Source organism: Castanea sativa, chromosome 3 (assembly GCF_040712315.1).
Source record: "Castanea sativa cultivar Marrone di Chiusa Pesio chromosome 3, ASM4071231v1".
Classification (NCBI taxonomy): domain Eukaryota; kingdom Viridiplantae; phylum Streptophyta; class Magnoliopsida; order Fagales; family Fagaceae; genus Castanea; species Castanea sativa.
Window position 1 is genome coordinate 11539237 of NC_134015.1, and position 20118 is coordinate 11559354.

Below are 20118 nucleotides of genomic sequence, written 5' to 3' on the forward strand. Positions count from 1 at the left end.
ATTGACACCTCTCCATGCACAAAGTGCTTTAGGGTCTAGTGGAGAAAGGGCTTGAGTTGCGGGGTTAGCAGCATATTATAACTATCTCTAAAAAAAAAACTTAGAACAAGAATTATATAAAATAATTCGAAGTAGGCTAATTAGGTTCTCTCATCTTATTTTCCTCAAAAAATAAAAAAAGAAAAAGCTCTCTCATCTTATGTCATTAATTACATTAAAGATTAAATTTCATTATTTGTTAGGTTTTGATTTTGTAGTGTTGGTGTAAGGACACGTTTCACACCACAGCCCAATTGGTATGGACAATGGCCCAAAGAGCCCAAATCAATGAATTTGTTAGAGAGTGGGCTTGATATTGAACATTCAATGAGTAAATGGATAAGGATCACAATAGGTCAATTATGTTAATCACAGTAGGCTAGCCAATGTAAAAATGGACAAAACAAACAGTTTTGAATAAGAAAAATTCTTCTCAATTAAGTCTGAGAAGGCTCTACTCTTATATATTTCTCATAGACTTATACAACAATTATAGTTCTTGAGTCTACAGTGGTTTTTCCTTAGTTTCTTTGATGATTCCTCTTGTAAGGGAGTTCATCCTTTATATGCTTCCTCTCTTTCTTTCATCTCAACTCTCTATGTGTAGGTCAGATTGTTAGTCTCCTTGATGCTTGTCCCATCAACACCTTCTTGAAATTTTTAAGGGTAGCTGTAAGGCTGAAAGTTACTGTTTAGGTATCACTTCCTCATTAATGCGGCCAAGAGGTTAGATGCATAGTATCCAATACGGTGGTAGCAGCTTTTTTTCTCAGATATTTCTCAATTCTCTTTTGTCTAATTCCTTTATGGTGCTTGTCCTTCCAAGCATGGTTGTCCCCTGTCTGGTGTCTAATGAGTGTTTGGACTTGAGGCCTCTGCTCTGCTTAGCCGAGGAAGTATTGCTCCTAAGACAACGTTACCTGATCATTATGATTAGATTTCTTCCTCGGTCTAGTATCCTACCTGCTTGTCCTGCTACACGCTTATCCTCGAGTCTTATGACGTCCTCGGGTAAGGCCCACGGCCCATTACCCTTATTTGGGCCCTCTATCCCCACAGTTGGCAAACCATGACAAAATGTAAGTATTATTGAGTTAGAATGGTGTACTTTCGAGTCCAAGATAAAAAGACTCAAGTTCAGGATGAAAAAAATGAGTTGAAATCTGGTTCTCTTGATTGCTGTTTGATTGCTCTCGATTGTTATTCGATTCCTCTCAATCGATTGAAAGTTGTATATTAGCAAACGTAAAAAGCCCATAACTTGATTGTTTCAAGCCCCCAAATCATAATCCGTTTTTTTCCAGTATTTAAATGGCATTATAAGCTAATGTTAGAGGTGGTTTTGAGAGAGAAAAGAGTGCATCTTGTGCCTCCAATTGCAGATCTAAGGTTTTTGTACTTAAAGCTCTCTAAAGTTTTCTACTGGCAATATTCTTTAAAGAAACTCAAGATTTGGTGTTGTAGAAGTTGTTGCATATAAGATCAACTACTGATGTTAATCTGAAACCTTTGAGTGAGATCTCAAAGTCATAAATGTGGGTGTTTGTGTGCAATAGATTCAAAATAGAAGAGTCTATGGATTCGGAATTGCACATAGTCGTGTGAATAAGTACTACAAGAGGTAGCAGTAAATTTATGGTTAAGTATATTGTAAAAACTTTCATTCTATCTTTTGCCTTGAGGATAGTTCAGGTTATATCCTCCCCGGGTTTTTACCTTGAAACGATTCATTTAATTGGTTTTCCTTAGTGGCGGCTCTAAGATATATTTTTAGGGGGGTTAGTAAGAAGATGCATTTTGGGTAAAAAAATGAATCTTGAAGTCTACGTGATTTAGTGCTATATTTACAAAATTTTCGTAACACTTTTCTAACAATTTTAGGTGATAAGTTGTTATTAGTACATTCTAATTTAAACTCACTACTGAAACTACTTTTTTTCCATCAATAACAACTAGTAACAATTTGTTACTTAAAATTTGTTGTGAAAGTATTATTATTATAGCGTTTCTCATATAAGAGAAACTATAAGTTTAATGCATATTGTTTATTAATACGATTTTTTTATAATAGTTTATTAATATGATGAGGATACTAATTATTATTGCTAAGATTAAATCTTGGAAATAATCTATTTTTTTTTAAATACAATAAACATGTGAGTTATTGTTGTTAAGTAAACTCCAAGCAAGATATAAGTACAATAAACTTTTATGTATTAGTTTATTTCAAATTTTTTAAGATATAAATGATTTTTTTTTAAATTTAAGAAAATAAATTTATACTTTTGTTGTTAGGCTTACTATTCCCTCATATTTTAGGTAAAATTGGTATGATATTGAGTGTTTTTTTATTTATTTATAATTTTTAGACCAAGATATTGTCAAGATAATCATAATCAAGTTCATTTCAACTAGGCTTTAAAAAATTTAGGTCTCGGGGGTTCAAAATCTTATTTTAGGAGGGTCAAAAAATAAATTAAAAAATTATATATATATATATATATATATATATATTTTTCTTTTGGCCAGCTCAGGGGGGTTCAAATTCCTAGAGCTGCCCATGGTTTTCCTTGGTAATCATATTGTTGTCTTTTTTTTTTTTTTTTTCACACTGCATGATATAATATTTTGCTATTTAACCTAATAATAAATTTAAGTGTCAACTTGGTTAATTAATTGGGTTAAACAACTTGTGTGTTTAGGGGTGTAAACAAACAAGTATTATTGTTCAGGCTCACTTTTTGCTCAAGTCACCTGGCACAATTTTATTAGGTTAACCCCATGCCACATCAGTATTGTTTTACATAAGCAAAAATAATGGGTCTTGGATCAAATTCATATCAAGCCCAAAAGAGACCCACAGTGATACAACCACAAGGATTGGACATTCTGCTCAATAATTTCAAATTTGACACCTTTTTAGGTGGGGTTCATGACCCTAAAGCTTCTTCACTTCAAGGAATGGGCCCATTGATCCACATCTTCTCTATATCACATAACAGGTCCACGGACCACATAATTTCTTGTTACTCCTTGACTTCACAAATTGGACCAATGACCTATATTTTCTCTTCAATATAAATTGGGCTCATGGCATATTATTAACCTTCACTACACAGAAAGGCCCAAATCTTGCAAATTTGCAGATTGGGTTCATGACTCATGTCATTGTCAACATCACACAGTAGATTCATGATCCGCATCTCTCTGTGGCTGAGTAAAGTTCTTGATTCCATCATTACTGTTAGAACTCTCGTATATTTTATATGCAATTCGAAGAAATTTCTCCTAGGGTCATTAATTTGGCATAAAGAATCTATTACTTCTTGCTTCAATCAAGTGCATCATTATTTTTAAATTCCAACCTTTCTATTCTATGACTATATGCTTGCATTCAGTTTATGGCACTTTGTCCCCTATGCCAATGTCACTGTATTCTTTATGCTTGCATTTTAATCCTTGTATCCCTTCACACATACCAAAAGGGAAAGGGGGGTGGGAGAATTGATCATTCACAACAACACTTTAAACTGGTATCTTCCAAAAATTTCAAACATTTATTTTTTCCTCCCATCTGCTAGGAAGAACATACAAATTATAATACACTTTATGTGACAATGTGTTAATATAAGACTCATTTACTACAATTACTTGGACCTTATCTTATTGCAAATGGGTAATTGATGCTTGTATTTCCTCCAGAGCTCTCCCCTTAGTCTCTGGTACCAATTTTGCAATGAACAAAACAGTCAAACCGCAAATGACCGCGTATATGAAAAATGTTCCTAATGTAGAGATGGCCAAAACATTCACGTACAGTTACAAGAGACAGAGAGCAGGAAATAGTTAAGTAAAAATAGAAAGTGTCTTAAAAAGCCCATTCCATCAGGACCATCACAACATTGAAAGTGTAAAAATAGTTACCTGGTTTACTCCATTCCATCATAAAATTGAATGTGTATGTAACAATCCAAGAAGAGCCCCATTTCGTAGCAGTCACAAGGCTTCCAGCTGTACCCTTGACATTTATAGGGAATATCTGAAATGGAAATTCATGCTTGAATTAAAGCGATAAAGCAGCTTGTTTATGCAAAATTCCTGTCAAGAAAATTTCATTAGGATTAAGAGTTCAATAAGTTACACACCTCTGCCATTATAACCCATGGTAATCCTGACATGCCTAATGTGAAAAAGACACTTTCCCCCTGCATGGATTATCAGCCTAACCAGTCAAAATCGTGCATATCAATTTGATGTACCGGTAGGTAAACTGCAGTCCAGAATTTAAGTAAGAAAGAACAGTTACACCCCTTTGTTGCTTTAAAGGATTGGGAAGGAAAATAGGCATAAACAATGCCAAGTTTGCGGTGATAACATCTTTGGAGCAATTGGTGATAAGAAGGCTTTGAGTTCTAAATATTACAGAATGAAGTGCGACCTTCAATTGTCCCACATTCTAAATTCTAGTTTCATCATAAAAAGGATAAAACAATGGAGTGATCACCTTCCAAACTAAACTCAGAACTACAAGTACCAATAACCCTTCAAACAACCTACAAACTCTGACATTCTAATTGATCATTGAAGCAGAAATGAGATGGAATGTGTGAAATTAAATTTAGAAACCTTTTTTCTTTTTCTTTTTTTCCATTGAAAAGAAGGGGGAAAATCAAGATTTTGCTAAATTGTATTACCAGCATCCCAATTAGTGCTAAAATGGGAGTGAACTCCTTCAACTGATTGAGGTCCTGCTCATAATAAAAGCTTCAAAACAATGATCATTCATATAAGCTGAAAACAGAACCATGGATAGATAAGCTATAGATTTATTTATGGTTGCTAGAAACCTGAAAGCAGAATGCCAAGCCTAAAAGCAGGCGACTCAAGAACATTCCACCAGCAGAGACCTGCAAGAGTTGGTATTCTTCATTGTTATCAACTCATCAATGACAACTAAATAGAATTAAAAGTTGAATCTTTGTCATTCTCACCATAAGAAGTGGTCGTCTTCCTGATTTATCTGTCAAGATTACACTCACAATACCTGCTGGAATCTGCAAAAGAATGGTTGCATGTTCGGGAAATGTATCAAGAAGAATCCCGCATTTACTCACAATTATAATCAGCCAAGTACCTTCATAAGGGCCAGCAATGTAGTCCCAATACTTTTTGAAAAACCTACAATAAACCAGATTTCAGAATATTTCTCCCACCCCCAGAGTCAAATATATATTATCATACAGGAAACAGTTCTTGAAGCAGTAAGTTTACCAGCATCTACAAATATAGAGCCTGCATAATAACCAAGCGCATTGGGCCCTCCAAATTGTTGCAGTAACATCAACCCAAGTCCAACCTAAAATAAATTTAAATGAATATGTTACTTAAACGATTGGACAAGCCACAGAAAGCGAAGTGACAATGATTGAGGCTTACAATCAGTGACTGAGAATATCTGCGCTGGAATAAGTCCAAAATTCTTGTTTTTGAGTGTTGTTCAAAGGTTTCTGTATAATGCTGTGAAAAGGGAGCACATGTGAATTTTTAATTTTTCTTGTCATTGTGCCTTAAAGGTCAATAGCACATAAGAAAATTTTTCTTTAAGAGGAGGTTACATAATGTAATCACTTTCATAAAGGCACAAAATTGAAAGGTTACTTTGATATCAGCCACTTCTTGAGATATATCAGAGTTCTTCCCCCTAAGACACTGTAGAGCTGCTTGAAGCTCTCTTTCTTTGCCAATTTTTGCCTGCAGCAGAACTCTTACTCATCATTTTGCATTCTAATGTAACACACACTTTAATTTAAAGAATAAACCTCAAAAGAGAAAAAGAAATTAGTAGTCTTTTGATGTTTTCTCTTGAAAGCATACTTTGAAAAGCCCACAGAACATGTTTAGAGCATAAATCATCTTCTTTTTAGTCACAAAATTATAACAATATAAATTACGTTCCCATCAAGATATTTGGACCCACCAGCCATCTAGGAGACTCTGGAACGAAGAATAATCCCATTAGTTGTACAAGACATGGAGTAGTACCTGAAAATAAAACCAGTTTTATTGTTTTAAGAGATTTCCCTTCAGATCAAATAATGTAGTGACTAGTGAAGGACCAAGAAACAAGTTACCAATTAATGCCAAGGTGCACCAGGTAATGATATTTCCGATGAAATACATTAGTGAAACACCACAAGCTAGGAGCAACTGCGCTGTTGACAAAGCATTGGTATATTAACAATGAGTTGGAGATTGGTTTAAAGCCACAATGATTTCATTATACCTCGTTAGCTGATGCAAATGGTCCCCTAAGATTTTTAGGTGTTACTTCTGCAATGTATACAGGTACCTATTTGGTATAAGAACTTGAGCATTATTTTGTGTCTTTTAAATAGATACATCAAATGTTAACACAAATAAATTACCACATAGCAAAAAGTTCCAATGCCAATTCCCAATGAAAGTCTCCCAAGATCGAGCCACCAAACGTTCTATATCAAACAGTGAACTCCATTAGTGATTGAAACCCAGCAAAGAAAATTTAGAATGAGTGATTCCTTTGATCTGATTCATGTTAATTTTGAATAAAATCTTGGCCCTTCCACAACTTCTATGAAAATAACAAATGGAAGTAACTTGAAAAAGAAAAAGAAAAGTAAGATATTAGGTATAATAAGAAGGTTTTCTTTTCAAAACTAGTTGGGAGTTGGAACTCATTCTAAGAATATTTCCTTCCATAACATCCTGATGCTTCGTGTGACTTCATTGAGAAAATGCAACACAAGGTGAATTGGGATTAAAAGTCAAGTATATTTAACTATCATCATAGAAAATCTATTTAATTAATCTTCTATATGTCCAGTGTTTACTAAGTGTAGAATTGTTACCATAACTAAAGGGAGTTACCAGCCTTCAAGGCAAAGCTATCAATAATATATTCAGTTATTTAATACTCCCTAATTTTTTTCTCAATTTGTTGATTGAAGGTTTTTTATTATAAATCCTGAGGCTCCTAAAAGATTCTAGGGTTATTACAAGTTATAGAAGTTGGTTAGAACTTACAACCCTTTTCACCACTTCCGTTTTACCTTATAACTTGAACATATGGACAATCAAATGCAGCATAACTGGAATGAAGGACAAGAGAGAACACCTTTCCAAATGCAATGGCGAGCCACCCTACCAAGCTGAAGATTTCAGAGAACCACATTGCCTGCATTACAATAGTAACAAGAAAACACACACAAAGTTTATAGCTTTACAAGTTTACAGTGAGCCTTAAAATACAAAAAGGTGACAAATGAAACTTACACCTTTCCGACCAAAAAGGTCTGCAATCCTTCCACTTACTAATCCACCAATCACTCCTCCAATAGTCAATGATGAACCAAAAACTGAATACTGCACAAGGCAGAAGAAATGTAAGATAAATGACAGAGTTGATTGGCAACAAAATGAATTCTACTGAAACAAAGAAATGTATCATTTCATTACAGTAAAGTTCAGCACAAAGAAAAAGTTTGGCCATACATACAATTCATCAAAGATGTAAAATCTAAAGGAAATTCAATATGAAGCTGTGAAGAACAAATACACGTGCATCTGTGCAGCACTATACATAACAATTTAAATTTGTTTTTCATTGGTCATATATGTGTAAATTTGTGAAAAATACATAAATATTCACATAAGAATGTTTAGAAACACTGATATTCTCATTATTATGTTTATATATACGTATAGTAATGCCAAGAGCATTGTAATGCTATTAGCACCTCCGATGTTTCCGACAAAGACATTTAGGGTTCAAATCTCTCTTTTCTTAACTGTCGAATTATCAAAACAAAATATATATATATATATATATATATATATATATATGTATGTATGTATGTATAGTAATTTAATGTTCAGCACATTTGTTTATTTTTGGCATGTATATTCACACTTGCACAAAAGCTATGGTTTTAATAAATAAAAAAATAACATACATTGAAGTATATATTCATACAACATATTTACTTTCCCTGTAATATATTGACAAATTAGGGTGCACTTAGTAAGTTGAAGTGAATGATGCCCCTCTGTTTTGGCTTGGGTGGTACTATTATTAGAATAAATGACAGGTTTAAGTTTTACCTTAGCTACAAAAATATGTATACAAGTAAACAACATATCCAAGAAAATGTATGTACAAATAAACCATAGGTGAAAAAAAGAAGGGTAATAAATTACTAGTACTTACTGCTGCCACAGATATGTCCAAATCTTCTAGGATTTCAGATTCAGCAGGTGATGAATATCCTATCTGTAAGTCAATAATCAAGTACTTGTCCAGACAAAATCAGCAAATCCTGTGGCTAATGCCCCATGGAACAGAGAATATAAATCGTTTATTTGTGGGGGCATGTAGGCCTATATTACCACAAAACAGTACCTTATGCAACGAGTTTTTATCACACTCCTCTTAATACACATGTTACATGTATTTAAAACCCATATAGTTAGGTTATCAAAAACCCATATAATTAGATTCCATGTATATGTGAGACATTTATTACTCAAGATTCTACCTCATCCTATAGACCTATTGACACTGTGCATCCCAAAGAAGCAAGATTGTTCCTTTGCTCATTACCAATCCTGCCCTGAGTTAATCTCTTTTACTTCAAAAACAGAAGTCTTGCAAGATGGTCCTCACAATTCCATGCCCCATGTTAATACAATCCACTCACCCCCACCCCCCATCCCCCAATCCCACCTTTACTTACTACGATTTTTCAAAACGTTTGGCATGAGTTGTGATTGAAATAGCATCCTTGTCTTGCTGAAACTACTTTATTATTCACCTATCACAACTTGTTATATCAACAATTGTGAAAAGGGTAATGTCCCTAGAGGTATTGATACAAAAACAAGGGCAGGTCAATTGTGTAGTGTAATAATAAAATTTGAACTGTCAATTATTGTAAAAAGTAGTAAGGGTTGGAGTGTTGTTAAAAAAAAAGAAGTATTTGTAAAAGAACTCAAAGGTTTGAACTCAAAACCAACGATCTCAGAACTTGGGACTAGGGGCGGCCCAACAAATTTGGAGGCCTAAGGCGGTGTATTTAAATCGGGCCTTTTCGTTATCACTTAAATAATATTTAACTAGTATTTAATATCATAATTTTTTTATAACAAAAATCTATTCCTTTTATTTTGTAATATCTTTTTTTTTTTTTATGTGGAAATATGCTAAAACTATAACAAATTTTACTAAAAAAAACTTTCAAATGATGTAAAAATGAATGTGATTAATGACACTTCAAGAAGATAATAAACAAGTATTTGAATTAATGATGTTAGGGATATTATAAATTTTACAATATGAGGCTTACAAAAATGTATCATTAATCACAAAAAATAATTCAAAAATGCATTTAATATGTTATTGACGTCCACATATTATATTAAATGTCACATCAATTTGTAAAATTTTCACGTAAAATTAATAATATATCTAGCATTTTCCTATCTAGATTATTTCTTGCAATTAGTGACACATATATTTGTAAGAGAAAATGCTAAATACAAATTCTTTTACAAAAACTTTTGTAAACTGATGATGTGGTGAATGATTATATATAAATAAAAAAGTGATGTTATCGGTAGGCCCAAATGAGAACTAGTAAGAATTTGGCCACAATAACAGTTTGTAAAAATATTATAAAATGAGAGATACTATGTCCACAACATTTTTACAACATTTTCACAACAAATCATAGGTGGTTAATTGTTATTGGTTTAAATTTGAACCTAACACGAAGATTACTTTTTTGCCCCAACAATAACAACCAGTAACAACCTGCCACTAAGGATTTGTTGTAAAAATATTGTGAAAATGTTGTGGACATATCATTTCTCTTATAAAATAGTTTGTAAAATTATAGCATTACTCTATTTGTAAGACTCATATATTTAAAATTGAATTATTTCTAACATTACTCAATACCTTGAAACTTTTTAAAAGTAGAAGAAAATTATAAAACTAATTTTTTTTCCTATATATTCAATTTTTTTTAAAAAAAATATATCAATCTTTACCCTAAAATTTAGGGCTACCTCTAATAAGGGCCTATGCGGTGGCCTAGGCATAGGGCCAGCCCTGCTTGGGACCATTACTGAACTTTATTTAAGACCAACGCTGAAACCCACCATAGTAGTTAGCAGTTAGCACTGGACGTTGGTGACTTTGACAGTTAGTACTGGACGTTGGTGACTCCCACAAAAAAAAAAAAAAAAACACAGAAAAATAGATGCTTAAGAAACGAGCAAAAAGTGGACTATACATGAGGAAAAACGGAAAGGTTGTTCAACAACATGATGTATACTATAATTTTATGCTATGGTACTTACAGCACAGCCAGTACAGAATGAGCCACAAAGTGCGACCAGGGTGCTGAGTACAACAACAGGTGTGGCAGTGGCAGAGGCACCAGTTGGTGTTATATCTCCACCATCTGTATTGGGCTGGGCTTCAAAATTTGTAGAACTTTGTAATAGTCCTTCTTCCATGCCATCTCTCTCCATTTCTCTTACAACGGAGAGAGAGAGAGAGTACTGTTAGAGATTGTTAGTTGAGATAGATCATAGGAATTATTAGGACAGAAAAAGTATATTCAGTGCACTTTCGTATGCTTATTGGACCGAGCGGACATGTGAACAGTTTCGATAATGTGTATTCAATTCACAGAAGTAATGGAGCCCACCAAAGTAATATCCATGCTTGTGGGTGTGGTTTCTTCGGCTTCTTCAATTACCTGTTTCTTTCGAAAAGGAAGTTTATGCCATTGACCCACCACGAATAGACAATGATGCTTTTTATATGGAGTTCTTCTAGGACCACACAAAGTGGTACAGAAAAAGCTACAACTTGTCCATGTGGCGAGTTGTGGTTGATGGAGGGGTGATGGTGGGACCATCCCTCTACCAACCACAACTCGCCACATGGGTGAGTTGTGGCTTTTTTTGTGCCACTTCATATGGCACAATACTTTTCCTTTCATATAGAATAAAAATCATGCAAAATGAAAGCCTGTCATATTCTCCCTTGTACCTTAGAATTCCATTTACTAAAGCACATCATTTAGTACTATTGTTAAGACATGGGGCGAGAATTATTATCAAATAATTCAAACTAGTTTAATTAGCTTTTGCTTATGTCACTTATTAAACTCTTGGACCAAATTCATTTCAAGCCTAAGAAGGACCCACAGTTTATATAATCATTGAAATTGGGTCATGCCTAATAATCATGGAGAAGCACCGCATGAGAGTGTAGCTTGATGGTAGGACTTTTTGTTCCAGTACATAAGAAGAGCAGTTTGAGCGATAGCTCCACTAAGACCCATGTGGTACACATAATATTACTTATTACTATCACGTGGCGTAGAGTCGATGAGTTCACAGTGAAGACTCCCTTTTTTTTTTTATTAAGCAAAAGATAAAAAATCATTGAGAAGCCATGTGGTTGGCTCATTGCCCATAATTCACTTGGCTTATTAAATAGTAATGATTATTAATTAGTTTATTGCAAAGTTTTGTCTTGTCTATAACTAAAAATCATTTCTGATTTGTAAAAGTCTACAACCTAGATAATAAAATATTATAAGTAGTATTATTGTTAGTATTATTGTTTTGTCATAATATTACTTATTACCATCACATGGCGTAGGGTTGATGAGCTCACACTGAAGACTCCCTTCTTTTTTATTAAGCAAAAGATAAAAAATCATTGAGAAGCCATGTGGTTGGCTAATTGCCCATAATTCACTTGGTTTATTAAATAATAATGATTATTGATTAGTTTTTTTGCAAAGCTTTGTCTTGTCTATAACTAAAAATCATTTCTGATTTGTAGAAGTCTACAACCTAGATAATTAAAATATTATAAGTAGTATAATTGTTAGGACTTAGGGCAACAATTATAAATAAAAATAATTCAAATTATGTGGCTTTTAGGATCTCTTATGTCGTTAATTAGATCAATGATTAAAGTTCATTATATTGTTCAGGTTCACTTTTTGCTGAGACCAAGCGGTATAATTTTTTTGGGCAATCCAAGATACGTGTGCATTATTTTACACAAGAAAAATATGGATCTTGGACCAAATTCCTTTCTAACCCAAAAAGGATCAAATTCATTTCTAACTCTCATGCCTTTTCAAATTGGGCTCATGACCCACAAGGAATAGGCCCATTGGCTCACATCTTTTCTATATCATCTAATGGGCTCATGGCCCGTATTTATAAGACTTCATGAATCGGCCTATGACCTATATTTTCACTAAATCATAAATGAGGCTCGTGGCCATCTCTCTTTTCTCTTCACTGTAAGCCCAAATGTTGGTACTTGGCAATTGGGTTCACGGCCCATATTATTGCCAACATCATATGGCGAGTTGATGGCCCGTATCAATCTTGCCTAAAGGCTTGGGCTTGGGCTTGGAGCCCATATATTTTCTCAATATCACCAATATTCTAGACAATTTTAGTTGAAGGGACCCTCAATGTTCAAGTTGGATCAGAAGCCTGAAGCTAGAGACTACAACTTTGACCTTCAACTCTGGCTTGTAACTATTTACTCTCAATTCATGAGGCTGCTCCGTACCATATATCATCCAGCATGTTGGCTATGAAATATTTCCGATTTTTCCCATTGTGAAACTTGTAGCGTTTGAAGGCTTGGACCTAGAAAGTAAAATCGCATCTCTTTTGGCTTGGAGCTAAAACGCTAATTATTGTTGCACAGGTTGAGTTGTATACTGCCATGCACACTTAGCAAAAATTATATTTTTAAAAACACGATTTTAGTTATGTATCTTGTATACACAGTGTGTAACTATTACTACTTGAGTTATGAAATGCACCATAATAATTAAAATAAAACTCTGCTGACTTGGAGTCAACTATAGCTACTATTATAACGAACTCATGTCTATGCCCAAATTTAGTTATTTTCATCTGATTATTTTTAGCAGTGATGAATTTTTTTAGCAATGGAGTGTCTAAAATTATTTAAAACAACCAATTAATTTTCAAACATGATTAAAGTATTAAAATGTTCTAGGTTTAGTGAATGTTCTAATCATTATTTAATCAAATTTGAGCAAATAAGCAGTTTAAGGCTTTAAGCCCACCTATGAATGAGAGAACCACAGATAAGTGTAAGCTTTTATTACTAGTCATTTCGCGGCAACTGCAGTGAAGACTGAAGTGGGCCACTAGTTTCTCAATATCAACATCACAATATCCTTTATATTGTAGGACATATTGATGGCTCGTCTCTTGGATCATGTCTCCTTTAAGTCTTAAGTTGGTTTTACTTGTACTCCGAGTAAAAGTATTTCATAGTTGCAACAACAAAAAGTGTCATCTCTATACATTTTACAAATACTAAAAGATGGAAACATAATTGCTCACACTAAAATTTTTAACTGATTTCTTCCAAATTTTTGTAATAACATTACTCCAATTATAATACACTACGAATGACATGAACTTTAACTATTATTACTTTGACTTTGTTTGTTTAGAGAAAATGATTAATTGATGCTTGTAATTCTTCTAGAGCTCGCCCCTTGGTCTCTGGTACCACTTTCGTGACGAATAGAACAGTCAAACCACAAATGCCAGTGTAGATGAAAAATGTTCCTGATGTAGTATGTCAAAAATATCCATGTATGATTATGGAAGAGAGAGCAAAGAAACTTATACTAAAAATGAAAGTGTTTGTAATCAGGAAACAAAAAAGTTGAAAGTGAAAGTGTCAATACTCAATACTAATCCATTCCATAACATAATTAATAGGGTAGAAACAATTACCTGCAGCACTCCATTCGGTCATGTAATTATAAGAGTATGAAATAATCCAAGAACAAGACCAATTCACTAAAGTCAGAAGGCTTCCACCAGTACCCTTGACATTTATAGGGAATATCTGAAATAGAAATTCATCCTTGAATTAGAGCAATATACCTGCTTGTTTATGCAAAATTCCTGTTAACAAATTTTTAAATCAATTTGGAATTCAATTATCGACATACCTCTGACATTATAACCCAGGGTAATCCTGCCATGCCTAATGAATAAGCCACACTAAAACCCTGCATGGATTATTAGCCAGTCAATCACAAGCATCTCAATGTCTAAAACCTCAGTCCAGAAGTGAAGTAAAATAGAATAATAAACGCCCCTTTATTGATTTTTAAGGATTTAAAAGAAACGCAGACATAATAAAGCTCATAGTATGAGCATTGCAGTAATTGCAGCAATAGCTGATAAGAAGGCTTTTTTTAGTCCGGAAGGTTATAGAATGTAGAGCAACCTTGTAAGCTTCAAATACCTTAATTGCTTTAAATCTTCTACATTCTAATTTGTGGTTGAAGCATGAATTAGATAAATTCTGGGAAATTTAACTAAGATGTTTTTAGTTCTTTTCTTGCAAAAGGGTACCATGGTTTTGGTAGTTTATATTATCACTGTGCCAATTAGCAGTAACATTGCAGTGAGCTTCTTCCAAAATAAGCTCAGAACTTTCCATTCCCACAGGCTTTTCAAATACTCAACAAGCCCTAACATTCTAATTGATCATTAAAGTGTAGATGAGACAAAATGTGAGAAATTATATTTAGAAATCTCTAGCTTTTTATGGAGAAGGGAATAACTGAAAAGTCATCTTTCAGGTTATGCCTTATTACCAGGATCCCAATGAGCACCAAGATGGGAGTGAGCTCCTTCAACTGGGAGTTCTCCTGCTTGGAACAAAAAGGTATAAACAATGATCATTCATATATGTGGAGAACAGAACAACAGACAGAGAAGCTTTGAATTTGTTTTCAATAGAAACCTGAAAGGCAAATGCCAAGCCTGTAAGGAAGGTACTTAAGCACATTCCAGCGGCAGAGACCTGCAAGAGTTAGCAGACTTTAATGCAATCAACTAAACTACACACCATAGGCTTAAAGTTGATTTTGTCATGTCCTCACCATAAGAAGTGGCCGTCTTCCTGATTTATCTGTCAAGAATACACTTAAGGCTGTAGCTGGAATCTGTTAAAAGATTGTTTACGTGGTTTGTTATATGTATCAAGCAGAATCCTATATCCAATCAAAGTTATGGCGAGCCAAGTACCTGGATAATTGCCATTGAGATAGTCCCAATGCTGCTTGGAAAACCTACCATAAACCAGAGGTAATAATCATCATTCCTTCATTTCTTAATATTATCATTAGTTATATGAAACAAATTTTAAAGCTGCTAATTTACCAGCTTCTTCAAATATAGAACTAGCATAAAATGCAACTGCATTGACTCCAGCAAACTGTTGCAGTAACATCAACCCAAGTCCAATCTAAATGAATTTAAATAAAACGTGTAAGAAGGTTGTACAAACTAGGAAGAGTAAAAATGCCACAAATGAGTGAGGCTTACGATTAAGGAATGGGCGTATCTCTGCTGGAACAAGTCTAGAATTCTAGATTTCGAGTGCTGTTGAAAGGTTTCTGTATAATCCTATGAAAAGACAGGAGCAAATCTCATTTTTTGTGGTTGTGCCAAAGAAGTTTTTAAAACATAAAAATTAGAAATGCTATCCTCTAGTTAAGGGTATGACACTGATACACTGTCATAAAATCATGTAGTTGGAAAATTACTTTGATATATGCTGCTTCTTGAGAAATATCAACATTCTTTCCTCTAAGACGCTGTAGAACAGTTTCAAGCTCTTTGTCTTTACCAATTTTTGCCTGCAGAGAAATTGTACTCTTTATCATTTTTTGCATTTTAATGGCTGCTCATTTTTTCTTTACAAAATAAACCAAAGAAAGAAAGAAGTTTAGATGTTTCTCTTGAAGCAATTTGAAAGCTTAAGCTGATACAAAAGAGTGAACATAATGACTTGATGTTATTTTTAACAAGTTGAACAAGCCACTAAAAACATATTAAAGCATGTATGTGTTGTATTCTATTTCATCACACAATCCAAAAATCATACAAGTAATATTTCTCACCAACCATCTGGGAGACTCTGGAATAAAGAATAATCCCACAAGTTGTACTAGAGATGGAATGGCACCTGAAAATAAAATCTATTTGAATAGAATTCATCTTTTTAGAATTTAATTTCTGATTAAATTTATGCAGAGAAAAATCAATACCAAATAAAGCCAGGGTGCGCCACGTAACAGCATTTCCAATAAAATACATTAGTGAAAGCCCAGAACATAAAATCAACTGCGCAAGTAACAAAAGGTAAGTAAGTGAACAATGAATTGGATGTCATTTTAAAGCCATAATAATTTAGATAAACCTGATTAGCTGATGTAAATTGTCCCCTAAGATTCTTGGGTGTTATTTCTGCAATGTATACTGGTACCTGTTTGGTTATAAGAATCACTATTTTTTGTCTTTTAAATAGGTAAATCAATTATAAAATGTCAAACTTACAAAACTTACCACGTAGCAAATAACTCCAATGCCAAAACCAATCAACAGTCTTCCAAAATCCAGCCAAAAAGCAGTCTATGCCAAGCACAGAACTCTATTAGTAGTTGAATCCTAGTAGAGAAAAATGAAGAAGCAGTGATTTCCTTCAGTCGGTTCATGCTAATTTTGAATATTTTTTTTTTACTGATCTGATCCTTTAACAATGTTTAATAAAGAACCAATGTAAGCATCTTCATAGAATAATCACCATAAATATTACCACAATGATTCCAATGTCCCTACTTTTGGCATTTTATTCAAATTTGACAGGGAATTGACATGTAACTGAAGAAAATTGGAATTTGTTGAAGATAATATGTATTGGTATGTTTTATATATGGCCCACAAGGCCCGACTTAATGTAAAGTCCATCTACATCTAACATTAGTTGTGTTAGTCTCTATATATACCATATTAGGGTTCTTTGTATTATTCACCACATCACAAATAAATAATTTAACCGACTAATACTTTACACTGTAGACATAGGTTGTTATGCCGAATCACATAACCCTTGTGTCTTCTCTCTCTTTCTCTGGCAATGCTTCCACCCTCATCTCTCTACAATGCTTTCTCTTTGATATTAATTAACAAATTATTTATTAACTAAACTAAGACGACATTCCTCCTAAAATTTTGTTGAGATTTGGAACTCATTCTATGTGAAGTGGTTTCAATAGGATGCTCCATTTGGCTTCAAAAAGAGGAAATGCAAAGAAAAAATAAATTGGGAGCATTAATTGAACATATTTCATCAAGTGTAGCATTGTTTAGGGGAATGAAAGAATGGAAATAGAAACACCTTTGCAAAAGCAATGGCAAGCCAACCAGCAAAGATGAATAATTCAGAGAACCACATTGCCTGCATTAAAATATCAACAGAAATGATAGAAATTAAAAATATAATAATAATAAAAAATTAAAAAAAATCATATTTTTAATAAATGTGACAAAAGAAACTTACACCTCTCCGACCAATGAGGTCGGCCATCTTTCCACTTATTAATCCACCTATTACTCCTCCAATAGTCAATATTGAACCAAAAACTGAATACTGCACAAGGCAGAAACAATTTAAATAGATAAAGAATTGATTGGCAATGAAAAAATCTCTACCCAAACAGATAAATGTAACATTTCATTCTACTGAACTTTACCAATGTTCAGTAACAAGTACAATTTTCTTTTTTCCTTCCAACAGTTTGGTGGAAGGGAGGGGGGCTTCCAACTTAGGTTTTCTCCTTTGGGAGAACTAGATGTATTATTTAACTATAAAACTCTTGACAATATAATTCATCAGAGGAGTAAAGGCTAAAAAAAGAAAATTCAATATAAATATATGAAGAACATTTACATGTCTGCATATGTGCAAAACTATACATATTAGTGTAAAATTATTATGCTTTTTTGGCCAGTGTGAATTGATAAGTGAATTTGTAAAATTCATACATACACATGTATGTCTAGAAACACTAATAACCTAATAGGCACAATAATCATTTGTATATATGTTTTTTAATTGTTTGGCTCATGTATCTATCGATTGGACATGTGCATTTACTCTTGCACAGACTCTGTCACATGTTTAAAGTTGTACCTTATCAATAAAAATAAATTTATACATAAAAGACAATTGAAAAATTAAGAAATAAAGAAATAATTTAGTACTTACTGAGGCCGTAGAGAGATCCAAATCTTCCATGATTCCTGATTCAGCTGGTGATGAATATCCTGACTACAAAGCAATCATAATTTAACTGGTTAGACCAAGTTTGCTGGTCCTATGGATCATCCATTAATTCATGAGATACCTAAAACAGTTTTTTGACAGGGATCAGTGGCGACGCCACTCAGAAGCCAGGGTGTTCCTAGGAACACCCTGGCTTGAATTTTTTTTTTTTTAATATATAATAACTTAATTTTTTTTTATTTGTTTACTCTTAAAAAAAAATAAGAACACCCTCAAGCAATATCAGGAACACTCTCAAAAATTTTATGCCAAACAAATTTTGAACTAAAAGGCATGCAGAGGCAGGAGTGTGTGCACACATGAGGTGTGTGCCAACGCACAGTGGGGTGCGTGCTAGACTCCTAATAGTTAGTTAAAAAAATGAATGAAGCAACTAAACACCAATAATTAATAATTTAATTAACTAATACATTATAAAAGACAAACAAATTAAATTATGTTAGGCTAAACAACAATTAATAATTTAATAATTAATGAAACATCAATACAATAAATTATAGTTTATAAAAGACAAACAAATTGATGAAACAACTAAACAACAATAATTAATAATTTTATTAATATTTCAAATGAACTTATAGTTTATTATACTGGTACCGTTGTTCATTAATTTCTTTTCCTTTTATTTTTTTTAATTTTTTTCCTTTTGAGGTTTTTCGGTGTACAAAATGCAAATTTGTTTTGGTTTTAAGAATTTTTTTTTTAAGTACAAACTTCATGCTTGCCAAATTTTAAATTTCGGCCGGTATTTACCGAAATGTCCCGAAACACCCGAAATAGACCGAAATGACCCAAAATTTTTTCAAAGTGGAATAGGAATACCCTGGACAAAATTCCTGGAGTCGCCACTGACAGGGATATATATTTATTTATTTTCACAATTGTGATTGTTACGTAATAAAAGCGGTGTTAATGGTATGTTCATATAAGAACAATGTTGTTCCAGTACAATTTACAACCTTAATCTATTGTGAAAAGATGATGAAAAAAGTTTGTCCCCAACAGGGTAATGTTTATAAACAAAATGAAATACTTACAGCACAGCCAGTGCTCATAGAACCGCAGAGGGCGACTATGGTGCTGAGTACAAGAACAGGCGTGGCTGAAGAACCAGCAATGCTTGGTGGTATGTCTTCTGCATTAATTGTAGACCTTGGCAACAGGTCTTCTTCCATGCTTTCTCTTCCAAGCTTTCTTGCAAGAAAGAAAGAGAAAATGTGAATACCAAGACTGACAGTCTAGGATTCATTTCTGTGTGTATATGAGAGAGAGAGAGAGAGAGAGAGAGAGAGAGGTGTTGGAGAACGTCTGGTGAGACCAAACAAATGAAATAATGTTGAGACTATTAGATAGGCGGTTATTTTGCAGTTTTAAATTAAGGTCATGGACCATGATGATCACATGCTCACGCTTTCCATATCACATTGGTTGAGTGGTCTATTTTATAGAAAGAAAAAAAAAAAGCCTATATCTTTAATTTTTTATATATAATTTTTATTTTAAAAATATAATTTATAATTGGATAAAGCAATTTGAAAATCAACAGGAGAATGAACTTATTTTTTAGGCAATATTTTAGTAGGAGATAAAATTATATTTTTACCAAATTATCCTTTAATTTTGTCTCTACTTAAATATAAGAAGTAAAGACATTTTTGAAAAAAAAAAAAAAAAAAAAAAACCTCAAACAAGAGAATCCTCTCATAAGTATAGACACAAGTTACTTGCTGTCAAAGGGCCCATATTTTTGACAAGCTTGACCCAAGCGGCCCAAGTGAAAATTGAAGGGCACATTAATATCA

The 20118-nt window shown here is 33.3% G+C and overlaps 1 protein-coding gene across 1 annotated transcript; it reads right to left on the bottom strand.

Moving 5' to 3' along the window:
- Positions 1 to 3557: 3557 nt before the first annotated feature.
- LOC142628513 (sugar transporter ERD6-like) lies at positions 3558 to 19611 on the bottom strand. Its single transcript, XM_075802596.1, has 36 exons — positions 19354 to 19611; positions 18239 to 18301; positions 17531 to 17620; positions 17369 to 17428; positions 16537 to 16602; positions 16391 to 16456; positions 16239 to 16314; positions 16092 to 16156; positions 15735 to 15827; positions 15514 to 15594; positions 15349 to 15433; positions 15214 to 15257; positions 15069 to 15131; positions 14930 to 14989; positions 14781 to 14834; positions 14127 to 14186; positions 13906 to 14020; positions 13616 to 13734; positions 10438 to 10641; positions 8285 to 8368; positions 7351 to 7440; positions 7193 to 7252; positions 6465 to 6530; positions 6323 to 6388; positions 6171 to 6246; positions 6017 to 6081; positions 5698 to 5790; positions 5476 to 5556; positions 5311 to 5395; positions 5174 to 5217; positions 5031 to 5093; positions 4887 to 4946; positions 4734 to 4787; positions 4185 to 4244; positions 3964 to 4078; positions 3558 to 3824 (listed from the first exon to the last, which is right to left on the bottom strand). The coding sequence occupies exons 1-36, from the start codon at positions 19489 to 19491 to the stop codon at positions 3703 to 3705; spliced, it is 2886 nt and encodes a 961-aa protein (XP_075658711.1). The 5' UTR covers positions 19492 to 19611; the 3' UTR covers positions 3558 to 3702.
- Between the last annotated feature and the right edge of the window lie 507 nt (positions 19612 to 20118).